At 54.7% G+C, this 16,795-nt stretch overlaps 3 protein-coding genes across 3 annotated transcripts in view; all 3 read right to left on the bottom strand.

Moving 5' to 3' along the window:
* Window positions 1–1,389: 1,389 nt before the first annotated feature.
* Window positions 1,390–1,907, bottom strand: POSPLADRAFT_1059173 (hypothetical protein; the record flags this gene model as incomplete). Its single annotated transcript, XM_024481131.1, has 2 exons — window positions 1,390–1,681; window positions 1,747–1,907. The coding sequence occupies 2 exons, from the start codon at window positions 1,905–1,907 to the stop codon at window positions 1,390–1,392; spliced, it is 453 nt and encodes a 150-aa protein (XP_024336676.1).
* A 3,582-nt stretch (window positions 1,908–5,489) lies between these two features.
* Window positions 5,490–9,134, bottom strand: POSPLADRAFT_1075362 (hypothetical protein; the record flags this gene model as incomplete). The annotated part of the gene is made up of 6 exons (XM_024482805.1): window positions 5,490–5,854; window positions 5,937–5,964; window positions 6,024–6,187; window positions 6,258–6,681; window positions 6,746–8,026; window positions 9,044–9,134. 6 exons carry the CDS (start codon window positions 9,132–9,134, stop codon window positions 5,782–5,784), a joined length of 2,061 nt encoding a protein of 686 aa, XP_024336675.1. The 3' UTR covers window positions 5,490–5,781.
* A 6,088-nt stretch (window positions 9,135–15,222) lies between these two features.
* The window catches only part of POSPLADRAFT_1108689 (hypothetical protein), a gene marked incomplete at both ends in the record, with an annotated part of 7,995 nt that continues 6,422 nt past the window's right edge, over window positions 15,223–16,795 (bottom strand). The window contains one exon of the mRNA XM_024483336.1: window positions 15,223–15,652. Within this exon, the coding sequence (XP_024336674.1) occupies window positions 15,223–15,652 (430 nt within the window). The remainder of the gene's footprint in view (window positions 15,653–16,795) is intronic.

Below are 16,795 nucleotides of genomic sequence, written 5' to 3'. Positions count from 1 at the left end.
GATGATCATGCTGAGGAATTCGACTTCGGTGACGTCGAAGGCGCATTTCTCCGGTTTGAGGTAGAGGTCGTGTTGTCGAAGTCGTTCGATAACACATCGAGTTCGTTCCTCGTGTTCTGCCTTGTCCTGGGAAAAGATCAGGATGTTGTCCATGTAGATGCAGAGCCAGCCTTCTTGAAGCATGTCTGCGAATATTGTGTTCATCATCCGTTGGAACGTAGCGGGGGAATTGCACAGCCCAAAGAACATCACCGTTGGTTTGTACAGCTACGGCGGTTTGCCATCAGTTCCGGGTACGATGAACACTGCCTTCCATTTGTCCCCTTTCTTGATTCGGACGTTGTTGTATCCGGCGCGGAGGTCCATCTTCGTGAACACCTTGGCGTGCTTCAACTTGTCGAGGAGGTCTGATATAAGCGGGAGCGGGTATCGATCCTTGACCGTGTTCTCGTTGAGCAGCCGGTAGTCTTGACAGGGACGTAGTGAACCGTCCTTTTTACCGACAAAGAAGAATGGACTTGCCAATGGGGATTTTGAAGGGCAAATGTACCCTTTACTCAGGTTCTCCTCGAGGAACTTGTCGAGTTCCTTTCGTTGCTGTGGGTTGAGCGGATAGACCTGTTGCTTCATGTCCGCAAAGCCCTCCTTGAGGTTGATTTCGTGGTCATATTCGGTGTGGTCTGGAAGTCGCGCAGCAGTGCCTTTGTCGAAGACGGGGAGGAGATCGTGTAGGTAGGATGGTACCATTTGTGGTAGCGTTTTTTCTGTCTTGCCTTGGGTGTTCGAGGCCGCAAGTTCGGTGGATGTTGTGACTCGCCTAATGTCATGGTGGATCTTCCGGATCATGCCATTGTGAAGTCGTTTGTAGCCAGATGAAAGTTCAGGGAGTCGCTCCTTGAGCGGAACATCCCTTACTGCCAGGGGTTCCTGTTTCTCGTACTTGGTGATCATCGGTGTTTCGGATAAGTAGGAAATGATGAACTCATCATCGTCGATGTCCTCCGCTTGTTCCTCGATGGACGCAACACCCGTTGACCCAAACCCATCCTCCCCGCGTTCAGTTTTGTCGATGCAGTCGGTTATAGTTACTGGTGGGGTGCTTATCCTTTCAAGGATGAGCTGGGCAACTCGGTCGCCGGCTTTGATGGTGAATGGGAGGTCAGAGTTATTGACCAGCAGGACTGAGACCTTGCCTCGGTAATTGGAGTCGATTACTCCTGCAGCGACATCGATTTCTTTTAGCGCTAGACCGGACCGAGGTGCGATTCTTCCGTAGTGTCCTTTGGGGATAGCCATGATAAGATCGGTGCCGACCAGGCCTTGTCGTCGGGCAGGGATGATGAGTTGATGTGCAGCAGAGATGTCATATCCTGCTGCGCCGCTAGTCTTTCATTCAGGGAGGGTTGCGTGCTCCGAGGTGGAGATGACGACGAATTCGTCCTCCATTGGTTCTGGGAGTGGGGTAGTTATGGCCTTCTTCAGTTCTAGCCGAGCCACTCGCCTTTGGTACAGGTCCATCTTCCAGGCCCTGGTTTCGTCTTTCGTCCACCGGTGGTTTAGCTCAACTTGTCCGGTTTTCCAGTCTATCTTGGGGTTTTCAAGCTTGAGCCAGGTATGGCCGAAGATGATGTCTTCCTTGCCGATGCTGGCGACGTAGGCTTTGACAAATCGGGGTTCTCCGCTTATCTTGTAAGATAAGAGAGCTCTTCGCGTGATGAGTGCTTCTTTGTTTGGAGTTCCATCCACGTTGAAGATGGGGATGGGTCGGGGGAGAGGTTCTGTCCGAAGTCGATGCTCTCGGACGAATCTCGGGCTGATGAAGATTCCAGTTGCGCCGCTATCGATGAAAGCGCACGCCTCAACGTCTTTTCGTCCCACAGTAATCGGAATGTGCAGAGCGCGTTCATTTCGGACTACTAGAATTACACGGGACAGTGAAACGGATACGGGCAGTGGTTGCGTCGGCTCACCCTGCCCCTTCAAAAATCCTCCATCGTGAGTTCTTCGTACAGCTCCTGCTTCTTGTCAGCGGAGAGTGCCTTGATTCTGGCACGGAAGTTGTCCCTCCCAGATCCTCCCTGGTTCGGTCTCCCACCCCCTTGTCGTGCAGCCGCTTTCTTGTGGCAATCCTTGGCACTGTGGCCCTTGATGTGGCAGTAGAAGCACAGGTTCCCGTCCCTGTGGAGCTTCCGATCGGCCTCGTTGAGAACAGCTCCTAGTTCCCATTTCCTTCCTCCTGATGTGGAGGTGAAGGTTGATGCGACGGCAGCGGCATCGATATCCATTGGTTCGCCATAGTCCCTGGTGTCTGTGACGACGAGAGCCCCCTGCTTGGCTGCGTCAGTGTTTCGAACTTCGTCGTACCAGGCCTTCATGGTGTTGGGTCGATCCCTAGCGACCCTTGTTGCGAGCGCAAAATATAGCTCCTTCGGGAGTCCTTTGACGAAGTTGGCATGGAGAGTGTGGTAGTCGTTCTCGACGCAGTTGGTGCCATTGACCTCGGCATCCTTGAGCTGAGCCTTTGATGCTAGCTGTTCGAAGCGGGTGATGTAGTTACCAAGGGAGAGCGCCGTCTTCCTATCTTTTTGTCGTTCAGGCAGTTTCATCAGGATTTGATGTGCCTTGATTCGCGTTCCGTGCTCAGGGAACACCTCTTCTAGAGCGGTGACGAAGTCTGCCCAAGTGGAATAGACCTGGACTCCTCCTGCCGACTTCTTGTAATACGCGTCTGCCCATGTTTTCCCCAGATCCTTCCTCATCAGCGCTACAGTGAAGGCAATCTTTGCTTCATCGCTAAGTCGGGTGTTGTTGGTGGCGACGAAGTAGGAGAGGGTGCATTGGATGAAGCGTCTGAGGTCCTCCGCCTTTCCGCTGAAAGGTTCAGGAGCGGGGATGTCGAGGCGAAGGGGTCGGTTGGTAGTTGATTGTTGGGATTGGTATGCTGCGAGGGCGACAGCAATGCGCTGATCGATGTCTTCTTGAGTGAATGTTGCCATAGGGATTTCAACCGGTGCGTTGGTTGGTGCGGGTGGGGCTGGTGGTAGTTCGATGTCTGGGATTTCGATGGGAACGTACTGAACTTCAGGGAGTTCAAGTGGTTGTTCGTTGATGGGTGACTGCACGCTTTCTGCTGTTTGTGTAGGTTCGACGTCAATTCGTAGGATGGTGAATACATCTTCTGGATGAGCGGGTGGGTGTCTCTGGTAGTAGCTAACAAGTTCTTGGTGGGCGATGACCTGCGGGTTTGGACTGGTTGCACAACACCAGGTGCCGCCTCGAGGGTAGATGGGAGCCCTTTTTGTGGAGGTGACGAAGCAGCGGTCTGCTCGGTCGTACTGGAGGAGCGGTGATCCTGTGAGGGCTGGTAGTCCCAAAGGAACTGGGTTGACTGCGTTGTTCGACGTGATGGTGGATGAGATGTTCGACTAGGTAAAACTAGGAACATAGCTTAGGAAGTTCAACCTTTTGTTACAATGGTCTATACTCCTATATTGATGCCTCACTCGTAGACAACGAGCGAGGGCTTATGGACAGTGCATCATCCTGAAGATCGAGCGAGGAAGTTGAGAATGACCACTACCCCAAGCGAAGAGGAGCAGAGACTTGAATGAATAACCAGGTCGAACTTAGGGTTCGACCGACTAATGGTACAACTATTTATACAAGTACCGGCTACGCACGGACCATCATGTCTGTGTGGTCATGTTAGTGAAGAAAGAAACGTAGTGGTACGATGCCGAGTACGAAGTGCGCACGGACCCCATTATGTAAGCTACATAATGTTCAACCTGCGGGTGAGCGCTAAGACAGGCGCCAGTATGGGCACTAGTAGTACAAGGAATAGAATGGAAAGACAAATGTTTCAACACCCTTGTCTATGGACTGGTCTGACACATAGACTGGTCCAGCAGGTTGACCAGTAGCAACACCCAATTTTGGATGCCCGCCACTGTCATCATGCACTGGCAGACTGGTCTGACTGGCTAACCAGTCCATACAGACTGTGCTGTCTTTCACTTCTGGACAACGGCCATCTGACAATCGACGGGTTGACTGGTCTGACAATGACTGGCAGTTCAAGACAGAATCATAAGTCCAACAGCAGTTCAAGACAGATTCATGAGTCCAATGGCCAGACTAGTCTGACATAAGGGCTGATCACAGTACGGATTCCAGCGCGGATTCGAGCAGATTTCAGCTCAGATTCCATGCTGGATTTCACGCCTCGGTCAATGACCAAGCGTATGCGGCATTGTCCGTGCACCACTCGAAGAATTACATAATGAACATATATTTCTCAATTGCCACCCCTGTCACCTGTTTGTTCGTTCAGAGAGCGCCCACCTTTTTTGGTGCGGCCGAGTGGCAGCCACTGACAATGTGTGACATGCGAGCCTCAACTACAATATTGTGCAGTACTCATAAGAATGTGGACAAGGATACACACTCTGAGGTAATTAGTGAATGATCTGTATTCAGCTCCTGAATATCAGCTTGTACTAGTATATGAATTGATTACATGACCCAATATGGAATGTCGCTCTCTAATATATGTGTGTCTTGATGCAATACAAGCTGCGCATGAAGGCATCTAAAAGCGAGACATATATCTTTATTATGTAAGCCTTTGGGCAGTGCGCGGACAATGCCGCATACGCTTGGTCATTGACCGAGGCGTGAAATCCAGCACGGAATCTGAGCTGAAATCTGCTCGAATCCGCGCTGGAATCCGTACTGTGATCAGCCCTATAGTCCCCCACTTCGGGATGACGCCACCATACTACGCAGTACTCCTCTACTACAACCTTCTTGACCAGTCCGGCATGAATTCTGATGCAGGCTAGTGCAACCCGTGTCCTCTAGGCTCACGATCCATTGCTCAGGCCGGAACAACGTCCAACTCTTTCTGAACGTCTGCACGCTCCAAAGAAAGATCTGCAAGCGTCCTCCCAGCAAGATGCCTGTGATAATCCTGACTCTCGATTGATATACGGAGCATAAGCATGCGAAGATTGTTGGCCTCCTGCAGAGATTTGGGACTCGAGTCTTGGGAGGCCGAACGAGTGATCTTGACAGGTAGGTCCTCGAGACGCGCTTTTTGTACTTGTTGCGCTCAACTTGCCAGACACTCAAGTCTGAAGAAGCAAGACTGCTAAGCGGATTGTAACAAACCTAGTACGACCAAAAAGGCACCTTGGCCGTCTCACCGTTCTATTTTCAGCCCCACTCACCGCCGTATTCCTCACCCTCCGTTTTCCCAGACATCCAATGCTGTACCTACCTATTCCCTTGTCAGCGCCCGACGATCCGTGGATGACTTCCGGCTAAAGTGCCCAATTTCAGGTGCTACGTTCTCCTGTGTACAAGATGACGAAAGCTTCAAACTCTGTTGTACCCAAGTAGGTCTCCTTAAAATTCGTAAGACGGCGATCACCTCCCTCAAAGCCAATTTCGACGAGAACGACGTAATCATTGTTCTATGTGTGCTTCTCTTGCGATTATATTCCAGCAAAGATATTGGTCTGCTTGCGGCAGTCGCCTAGAAACACCCCGCCACAAGCAGCATCGTATTCTATCCGTCCTCATCAGTGAATCTCGTCTTTCACTTGGACAGAGCATGAGCCTTCGCGCAGGCGATTCTGGGAGAAGCTCAACAGCGTACGAGGATGGTATCGTACATGTACATCCTCGCTTTTTGTCAGCCCCGAACCCTTCGCTCATTCTATCAGTGTCGATGGCTTGTATCAGCAGGACAAGAGGTGTCACCGCTGGAGTCGTCTCTTACAGGATTCGACTCACAACGACCAGGCTCACGTAGTGCTGGTCACGCGGACCATGACGAGTCGTACGGAGCCTATACGCCAAGGGCATCAGTTGCGCGAGAGAGGAGACAGAGGGGAGGAGACAGAGGAGAGGAGACAGGAGAGGAGACGAACCAGAATGACAAGTGCACGAGCCCGTAGTCTAGACGTCAAGGTCGTGAGTTATGCGTGGAAAACATGAGATGGAAAAGAGAGACGAACCGAAGTAGCGGTGCCAACAGCCAACCAATAGATAAAGGAGCGCAGCGAAAGGAAAAGAAGTCGCAGATAGGAAAAGGAGCGTGGGGATAGGACAGGGGAGGGAAGGGGTCGCAGATGCAAATGAAGGGGTGCTGACGATGTCGTTCTTGTCGACGACGAGGGGCCTAGGCGACGGTGGTGAGGTTGAGATGGGCGTTAGGAAAGTGCGCCTTGATGCGGGGCCAGAGCCAGAACATGGGGGTGACGTAGGTGACGTCCGAGATCTCCGTCTTGCCAGCTCCTCCAGTGAGAAGGCCTCCGATGCGACCGCGGCCGTCGACGACAATGGACCCCGAATCGCCAGGGGCCGAGAACACGCCGGAGTTCTTGTCGTAGTTGTACACCGCCCACTCCTTGGACACCATACCGGTATCGTCGTCGCGAACGAACGAGAAGATTCCCGTGGCGCGTCCGATGGTAACGCCCGTAGCATTACCGCTCTTGATGACGATGAGGCAAGGCTCGTTGTCGTGGTCGAGCATGTCAGGGCGGCGCATGAGCTCCTGGCTGATCATATCACGGAGGGGAAGGAGACGATCGGAAGGGTACTTGAAGGTGGTGGGCCCGTCATCGCGAGGGTACATCTTGAGGGCGAATACGTCGGAGGGGATCTCCGTGCCTGGGAGTAATCGATAGACTAGGCAGCCTGAAGCGAGATAAATCGAGAACAAATCGTAACTCACCGAGGTCCATAACGTTGCCTTTGAAGGCCTTTGCGAACTTTGGCCCGTCGATCTCGAACGCGCCCCAATCCTCGGTGAAGCCGTCAGGACCGACGTTGAAGGCGAGGGCGGGGGAGACGCGGATGTGGCCGATAACGCACTGCCTGGCCACACCCCAGTTCTTCTTGACATCCGAATAGAACTTCTCGAGCGTCTCGATCGCCTCGTTCACGGCGATGACCTGCTCTTTCGCCTGTCTCAACTCCTTCCTAGCATCCGCAACCTCCTCATCGTCCTCGTCCTCGTCGACACCAGCCAACCTCGCGTCTAACCTCTTGATCGTGTCCTCGTGCTGCCCGAGCATGATGGCATGGCGGCCGATGCGGAGCCTGATGGAGTCGAGGAGCTTGTCGAAAGCCCGAGTGCCGAGAAGTTGGACATACTTGCGAGGCGCACTTGTGTTGCTTGCGAGGGCGTAGGAGTTGTTGTTGGTGGCGTCGGTCTTGAAGAGGACATGGTGGCACGTCAGACCAAGGACCTTGTCGCTCGCACCGCCCTCAGCGAAGTACAGGCCCATAGTGCCCTGAGCGTCAGGCCTGTCAGCCGCAGCGATGGGGAGGCAGAGAGTGGGCGTGAGAGGACTGCGAACGTCGACGGTGTCGTTGACGCTCGAGACGTGACGAAGTAGCTCTGGTCCGACTGAAGGCCTATAGATCGACTCGCGGTACTCGACCTCGACGTCCTCGATACCGAAGGACTTGAGGAGCATGAGGATCGCTTCACTCGAGCTGATGGCTTGTGGGCCTTCGAGCGAATCGGGGAGGACGCCGATCCAAATGACCACAGGCCCGACAATCTGCTTGTCAGAGCCTCCGTCGGTGACGAAGCGAGCTAAGTCGATGGACGACCAGCGAATGCCCTGGACGGTCAGAAGATCCAGAACCTGGGGACCTACTTCCTCCCAGACGGCATTGATCCTATGACCGTACACACCACGAACCTCCTTAAGCTGCCGATGTGCCTCGAGCCCTTTGGGTTTGACCCAAGGCGTCGTGGACAGTCCGGTGCGGTAGACGAGCTTTGGAGGAGACGGGGAGATTCCTGAATAATAGTACATGGCCTCGTCCTTGGAGACGAGGTGGGGAGGCGAATCGTCAAGGGAGGAGACGCTGGAAGGATAGTCCTCGTGGAGGCTGAGGTTGGAGAAATCGCTTTCAGTCGGCGCGACCAGCTTGGCGCCAGAGGCCTGTGCGGACTGCTGCGCAAAGACGAGACAGGCACGGACAAAGTCGGAAGAGATCACTAAACGAGTAGACGAGCAGTTCAGTGTAAGTTAATAACAGGAGAAGGTGAAAGACTCGCTTATGATGGTTCGAGAGACTGGTTGAGAGACTTGGCGGAGAGGCTTGGTGGAAAGACTTTGTCGAGAGACTTGGTCGAGTCATTCCGAGGGGACGAGGGAGGGGGAATAAGAGCACCCTTATAACCAGTCCAAGGAGAGAGGAGGTGGACAAGCAGGCTCCTTCCCGCCGTCATGGGGAGAGTAGGGGGACTTCATACGAGGGCGGTATTCATGCTATATCCTAGTATAGATCTTATTGTAGATTGTATCAAGCGAAAATGGATAATGTCATCGCCGATCGCAAATTGGTCAAATAAAACGCGCACATGTCACGCCGGATCGCATGGATGTCCCGACATTTAGAAATAGCTCTCGCGCTTCACAGATCCTCTCGAACATCCTCAGGTGCCATTATGGGCCTGAGTACATCCTGAAAGAATTGACTGCAGTCTTATGTTAGCCGTGCAACTTCATATTGTGATGTATGTTATACAGGCCATAATACCCAGTCAAAAGCCGACCCGCGCGCTTGCGCGTTCAGCCGCGTTCAGCTGCGTCACCCAAAGCCCGCGCATGGACACATGAGCGCAGCATGCTCGGAAAATGCGCGGTTTGAGTTTCGCGCCTATCCGTGCACTGACGCCTTGTTCCGTGTTAGCGTATGGACGCAGCTGAGCACGCACCTGCACATACATCCAGCTGCTCCCATTCGTGCTCATATGCGCGTAGACAATTTTACTAATATTTGAAATAGATATATTGTCTGTCCATCCGCGCTCGTCCATGGTACATATGTAGTTATGACTAGAGTACCCTCCCCCCGCTTCCGGGGTGTTGACAGCGACGAGCGTTGGATGCCCACTTGCCCTCTAGAGATGACCGTGCCGCGAGTCTCGTCCAACAATGGCTTGACCGCGATGCGCGTAGCCCCGTGCAGAGCCTCGTCCATGACCTTCCTCGGAAATTGCTCGGCACACCGACGACCTGCAGGTGCTCGTCGCGCCACTCGTTCAGCAGCGCCACGGATGTCACGAGTTCGCCCAGCGGGATGCCGTCCGACTCGGTCATGGGCTGCCAGAGCTGGCGCAACATCTAGTGCGAGATGCACACGAGCGCGTGCGCAGCTGTCCAGCTGTGGCAGTGAGCGGTGGAAACGAGGTCGAGCGTGACTTACCAGGAACTGGAAGTGAGCAGAGGGTACGGGGAGCGTCAGTCCAGCACGCAGCGCGGAGTCAGTGACAGATGCGGTGTACCTCTAACTGGTCCCTTGGTTGGCCCTGCGGCTCAAGGTTGTCGGAAGGCACATACCCGACTGTATGAAAGTCAATGTTGTAATCGTTGTCGTCGCTGCAGGTCCGCCACATCAGTTCCGCACGTGCTGCACAACACCACCACACAGGGCAGGCATACGCACATCATCAGTGTCGCGACTTAGGGTCGAGCGACAGGGGAAACACAAACCAAGGATGCTGGGGGTGTTCGACTGGGTCTTACCGAAGCGATGGTGAGCAGAGCTCAAACCTAAGGCTAGGGACAAGATAATATATTAGTGAGGTAAGAAAAAGGAATACAAAGGATGCTTACTGACCTAGGGACTGTTGACTTTTGGGTATGTCGGGCAAGCGTCGCTGCCAGCCCGGGTCACGTGGTCGTGCGCCGGTGTGGGAATAGGACTTATGTAGGCGTCGCGCGCCATAGGTAGCCCCATCGGTTTGTAACCTTATCCACCATTGATCCCTGTCCATCGAGGACGTTGGCTGCCAGCGGTCTTTCCGGCGTCTTTCTCACAGGGACAAGAGGTCGAAACTGAGGTCCCTAGGGCAGCAGAGGCTGGCTTATATACAGGGGAAGATGAGGGCAGGCTGTGCGCACTGGTCCGTGCACAGCTGGTCCGTGCACAGCATGCTGACGTGGCCCCGGGGGCCGGTGAGTCAGAGCGGCTGTGTCAGCGGAGCCCGAGCTGTGCCGCGCACTGCCGCCCCATCTAATCTAATCGTACAGTAGATAAGGACTTGTCCGTTCGAGCGTATAGTACACAGGTCGCGGGTTCGAGCCCGCGAAAAGGAAAAAATTAAAAAACGGCTAGACGCCGTGTCAACTCGTGACATTACCCCCCCCTCAACGGCGCATGACCTCATGCGAGGCGCCCTTGCCCATTTCCCACCCGGAGCGGCATCGTGCTTCAGTCAGCGGCGAAGGCATTGGCTGAAAGTTGAGACCACCAAAGGTAGCAGCGTTGAGGCGGCGAGGGGCGTTCGGGTTCTTCCGGTGGAAGTCGGCTATGAGGGCCGGCGCATTGGCAACATTGCGCGCTGGTTCCCATGATGTATGCGAGTCGTCATAACCCTTCCACTTGACGAGGTACTGCAACTGACGCCGGAAGATTCTCGAATCTTTGATCCGCTCAACCTCGTACTCCTCGTCGCCCTCAACCTCAATGGCAGGCAGCTCCTCCGGCTCCCAGCCTGGGATCTCACTATGCGTGTACTTGCTAAGCAAGGAGACATGGAACACCGGGTGCACAGGCACCGACTTCGGCAGAACCAATTCGTAATCTAAGTCTCCGAGCTTTCGCCGCACGGCATAAGGTCCAAGACGCTTGGGACTAAGCTTCTTGCTCGGCTGTTTTAGCTTAAGGTTCCGGGTGTCAAGCCAGACCTTGTCCCCTGGTGCAAAGACCGGTGCCTCCTGTACGTGCTTATCGTAGTACACCTTCATGCGCTCGGCTGACAGCTCAAGCGCAGAGCGCGCGTCATCGCGAATCTCCTTCAGGATCTTAAGCCGATCGGCGGCAGCGGGCATTGCGGACATCGGATTGATCCGAACCTGGATCTCAGGATTGTACCCCTGATGCAGGAAGAAAGGGGAGTGCCCGGTCGCGGAGTGAACTCGATTGTTCAGTGCAAACTCCGCGAGCGGCAACTGTTTCGCCCAATCATCCTGCCTGTGGCTTGTGAAAGCGCGCAGGTACTGCTCGATCTCCTGATTCCAGCGCTCGGTCTGGCCATCTGTCTGAGGGTGGAACACTGTAGACAGCGCCGGCTCGATTCCTAGTCCTTTGTACACCGCGTGGAGATACTTCGAAGCGAACTGGGGACCTCGGTCTGATATGACCTTGGCCGGGGCCCCATGGTGCTTGAACACATCGCGGATGTACAGGTCTGCCGCACCTTCTGCCGTCAGGGTCTCATGACAGGCCGAGAAGTGGACCTGCTTTGTGAAGCGGTCGGCGGTGACCAGGATCGAGTCGAATCCATCAGACTTTGGCAAGCCGACGATCATATCAGTCGTGATGATCTGCCATGGGCGCTCGGGGATCTCATTCGGCTTCAGCGGGCCCTGGGGCTTAGCAGGGAATGTCTTGGTACGGTTGCACACGTCACAGGTGCTTACGTACTCATTGACAAATTTGGACATCCCAGGCCACCAGTAGTTCCGTGATACGAGCTTGAGGGTTTTGGCACGACCGCCATGTCCGGCAATCGGCGAGTCGTGGTGGATCTTGACTATATCCCGCCGGAGCTCCGCGTTCTTTGGGACGTACACGCACTCGCGGAACAGCAGAAGCCCTTGTTCGGCATTTTACTCCTCAAAACCCCTTTGCAGCCGGGGCGGCCCGAGGTCCTGCATCTTTTCAAGTGCCTCGGCCACTACACGGTCTTTCTCCGAACATTCCCTGATGCGCTTCAGAAGCGACTGATCAGCTGTCACTGAGGCGTGACCGTGCCTGGCGGAGGCGATGCGGAACCTTTCAGGTTTGAGAACTACCTGATCGGTGTTATCGTCCTCATCGCCGATCTGATGGTCTGATCGACGTGACAGGGAATCAGCCTTTCCATTGGACGTTCCGGCTTTGTGCGTGATGCGGAAGTCGAAGCGAGCCAGGAACAGCGACCATCGTGCTTGACGACGCGTGAGATGCTGGGATGTACGCCAGTACTCGAGGTTCTTATGATCAGTTACGATCTCGAACTGATTGGGTAATTCCTCGAGGTAATGGCGCCAATCGTCCAGTGCTTCGATGATCGCGAGCATCTCCTTATCGTAGATCTCGTAGTTCCGCTGTGCCGGATCCATCACATGGGATCGGAAGGCTACTGGGTGCCACTTGCCTTCATCCTGCTTCTGCATCAACACGCCACCGGTGGCGTACCCTGAGGCATCGACTTCAATTCGCGTCTCCCGGTTAGGGTCGTACAAGGCCAAGACTGGAGTCGTCGCAAAAAGCCGTTTGAGTTCATCAAAGGCGTGCTGCTCCTCTTCACCCCAATGCCATGGGTCGTTCCCTGTGAGTCGGTCGAGTGGTCGCGAGATCTTGGCGAAGTCCTTGATGAAGCGGCGGTAGAAGTTGGAGAACCCCCGGAACTTCTGAACATCTTTCTTGTTCCGGGGTACCGGCCACTCATTAATTCCTTTTAGCTTCGCAGGATCCATCGCCACCTCATCGCCACCGAACACATAGCCGACATAGTCGACCTTGGGAACATCCCATTCGCACTTCTCAGGCTTCAGGAACAGATCGTTGTCCTGAAGGCGACGAAGGACCTCACGTGTGACCTTCTCATGTTCCTCCTTGTTGGTGGAGAAGATGAGTATATCGTCCAGGTACACGAGGATCTTACCACCGACGATGAGATCGTGGAAGATCTCGTTCATCATCGCCTGGAAGGTCGCAGGGGAATTGGTGAGACCGAAAAACATCACCAAGGGCTCGTACAACCCTTGGTTGGTCACAAAAGCCGCCTTCCACTCGTCACCGGCTTTGATCCGGACGTTGTTGTATCCCCACCGGACATCGAACTTTGTAAAGAGCGTGGCGCCGCAGAGCTTATCTACCATCTCGGCGATCAGCGGCAAGGGGTAGCGATTTTTGACCGTGATCGTGTTCAACCGGCGGTAGTCCTGTACGGGTCGAAGCGTCCCTTCCTTCTTTTTGATGAAGAAGAAGGGAGACGAAATGGGCGACTTCGATTCCCGTATGTAACCCTTCGCTAGCTGCTCCTTTAGAAACTTGTCTAGTTCCTTCTGCTCATTGTTCGATAGCGGGTATACCTTCGAATGGAATGTCGAGTAGCCGGGCACGAGTTCGATCGCGTGATTGTATGGCTTTCTTTTGGGTAGCCGTTCTGATGCTTCTTTTGAGAAGACCTTCAGAAACTCATGGTACTGCTTAGGTACCGACTCCTCAGCGGTCTTAACGACCTTCTTTTTGATCTCCTCCTCAGCGAATAGCTGGGAGTATGTATGCCCGGCTGCGACGAACAGCTGAGGGGTGCCGGGAAGCGTGATACCTTGCTCCCAGGCTTCGATCAAGTCGGCCTCGTCCCACTCGACCTCTACCGGATCTTCTTTGGGTTCAAAGTCTGGGAGTACCTTACTCCTGCAAGCACCTATAACCGACCACTTGGACTTCGGCGAACGCCTGCGCACCGTGGGCCTGACCCCCGTATCACGCGCAGTCGCTGCTTGCTCCATATGGCCAGTCCTCCTGGTACTGCACGTTTCAGGGCATCGCGATAATTTGAGGGAGCCTTTCTCCCAATCGATTTCGGGGTTGTGCTCACGCAGCCAATCCAACCCAACGATCACATCTTCCGGACCGATGTCCGTGACCGTAAACACTGTCTTCTCGACGTGTTCTCCTATCTGCATCTGTAGCACTGCTACTTCCGAGATGCTTCCGTCTTTATTGAGGGTGCCATCAATATTGTATAGCGGAATCGGCTCTTTTAGTTTCCACGTCCGCACCTTATTTTCTATAATGAATCGCTTGTTGATAAACTTCGTGGTGGCTCCGCTGTCCACCATAGCGATTATGTCCTTGTGCCGTCTTTTCCCTTGGAGTCGGACTGGAATGTGAAAGTGCTGGGACCCCTGGTCCAACTCATACACCATTGCAGTCGACAATACGTTATATCTATTACATGATGATACTCGCGGCCCGACGCGTGCGGCACGAAGTGCGGACCGGATCAAAAACCCTCCTTCTTCATCGCCCGATAGTGCTCGAGCTCTTCGCGCATCGACTTCACCTGTGCCATTAAGTCTGTCAGCTCCGATGGCTCGGATTTTGCTGAAGCGGCACTTATACTTGCCGAGGGTGATGTCGTGATGGGGGCGCTTGTCGCTACCTGGGTGGAGCCTGAGGCAACCGTAGCCCGCGCATCGGCGCGTTTTGTGTAAGGTTTGTCCTTACAGTTGGGGCACTCGAAACATCGGTACCCTGGCTTCCCACAGCCAAAGCAGGTGCCGGGGAAGTTTCCTTTTCCGACGGCCACACTGATGCTGGCCGAAGCTGCGTGTGTCGAGGGTGCACCACCGCGGGCCCCACCACGTCCTCGACCTCGGGCCGAGAAGAAGTTGTTTAGCTCAGGCCGACGGGCCCGGCTGATGTCGAGGATCTGCTCGATCTCGGTGGCGCGCTTCTCAGCTTCTAGCCACGTGGTGAAGGTCTTGAGCTTGATCTTGCGATATACGCGGGAGGAAATGCCGCTCAGGTACTTGTCGCGTAGTTCCAGGTCCCCATACCCGGAGCGGTCCGCCGGACCCTTGAACAGTGCGGAGAACTCCGCTGCAGTGCGTTTTTCACGGACTGACTTGTCCGTGCAGAGCTTCGCCAACTCTACTTGTGCCGCTGCTTCATCGTCGAGATTGCCGAAGCGGGCTTTGAAGGCAGTGGTGAAGGCTGCTTCGTTCCTGAAGGGGGTTGTGACCCCTTGTACACCCATCTGCACTGATGCAAGTTGGGCGAAGTATGGAGTGGCCCAGGCATGGGCATCTCCATCGAGCAGGCTCAGCGCAACCTGCACCTTGAGTTCGATGGTTGTCAACGACGTGTTGATCAACCAGTAGATGCGGAGTTGCGACAGGAACCTGTCGCATTCGATGACGGTCTTGCCATCGTATCGGAGTGGGAGGAGGAGCTTCAGGGTCTCCTTATCGGGGGTGGTCGATGGAGATGACATTATCGGCGTCGGGGGGGACGGAGGACGCTGCGGGGGCGGAGGCGGCTGTTGTGTCCCTCTGCTGGTCGGACTTCGAGGGGAGCGAGTGCGCAAGCGGCCTCGCGGCGGAGACGGCGGTGAAGGCACCGGAGGAAGTTCGGAGGCGGGGTTACGTATGTCAGGGACTGCTGACGTGGAGGTGAGCGCTGTCGGCGAGGCAGGCCGAGCAAGATCCGCGGACTCGGACTCCGAGACTCCTTCTTCACTTGCACTCTCCTCAGGCTCAGGCTCTGGCGCAGGGTCTGGAGAGAGATCTCCTCACGCTTGACTGGGACCGGCGACAGTTTGAGGGAGGTGGGAGCTGGGGGAGACAGGGCGAGAGTGCCGTGAGGCAGATCGAGACGCGAGGGTGCTTCGAGGACCGAGCGGATGTTGTGCTCATCAGATCGCTTTGTAGCATGGGTAATCCTGCTCGATTGATCGGGGTGTCCGATTAGGGCACGGCTGCTGCTCGCAGGTGTAGATGACAGTCTCAGGGCCGTCTGGGATGTAGGTGTCGACGAGGTCCTGAGAGTCGAAGGTGTGAACTTGGCCTTGACAGGCAGCCACGATGGATGGGGGAAGGACGGGGAGGTGCGCGTACTACAAAGGCCGTGCTATACTAGCTTACACCTACGGCGCCCGAGACGACACTGAGATTCGCAGTTCACGTAGGGCCCAATACTGCTTTTGGCTAGTATGCAGCAGGAACCTAAGCCACGCGTCCGTGAGGACAAGTACCGCCCACTGAAGTGCAGGTACTGAAGAGTTCGTCCCCTAAGTGGTGGCGATGTATAGTAGGCTATCTACGTCTCGTAATGTATAGTAGGGTGCACACCACCCGACCTGTAGGAAAGGATAATGAGTGTTTGGTGTCACGAGTTGGTACGGCGTCTAGCCGTTTTTTTAAAATTTTTCCTTTTCGCGGGCTCGAACCCGCGACCTCTGTACTACCTGCCCGATACGGACACATCATATCTACTGTACGATTAGATTAGATGGGCGGCAGTGCACGGCACAGCTCGGGCTCCGCTGACACAGCCGCTCTGACTCACCGGCCCCCGGGGCCACGTCAGCATGCTGTGCACGGACCAGCTGTGCACGGACCAGTGCGCACAGCCTGCCCTTATCTCCCCATGTATATAAGCCGGCCTCTGCTGCCCTAGGGACCTCAGTTTCGACCTCTTGTCCCTAGGTCAGTAAGCCCCCAGTTGTATTCTCTTTTTTCTTACTTAACTAATACATTATCTTGTCCCTAGCCTTAGGTTTGAGCCTAGCTCACCATCGCTTCGGTGAGACCCAGTCGAACGCCCCCAGCATTTAGGTTTTCTCCTGTTGCTTGACCTCAAGTCGCGACATTAGGTCGAAACTCCCCAACGCTGCCGGCGTTCCAAAACAAACACACTCACTTCCCTCTCCCATAGGCCGGGTGGTGCGCACCCCTACTATACCTTACGATACATAGATAGCATACGATACATCGCCAACACTCGAGAAACGAACTCTTCAGTACCTGCGCTTCAGTGAGCGGTACTTGTCCTCACGGACGCGTAGCCTTGGTTCCTGCTGCATACTAGCCAAAAGCAGTATTGGGCCCTACGTGAACTGCAAATCTCAGTGTCGTCTCGGGCGCCGTAGGTGTAAGCTAGTTTACAACGGCCTTTCGTAGTACGCGCACCTCCTCGTCCTCCCCCCATCCAACGTGGCTGCCTGCCAAGGCCTCGTTCACGCCTTCGATTCTCAGGA

The sequence above is a fragment of the Postia placenta genome, assembly GCF_002117355.1.
Source record: "Postia placenta MAD-698-R-SB12 unplaced genomic scaffold POSPLAscaffold_11, whole genome shotgun sequence".
NCBI lineage: Eukaryota > Fungi > Basidiomycota > Agaricomycetes > Polyporales > Adustoporiaceae > Rhodonia > Rhodonia placenta.
This window is presented reverse-complemented; position numbering and strand designations above follow the sequence as displayed.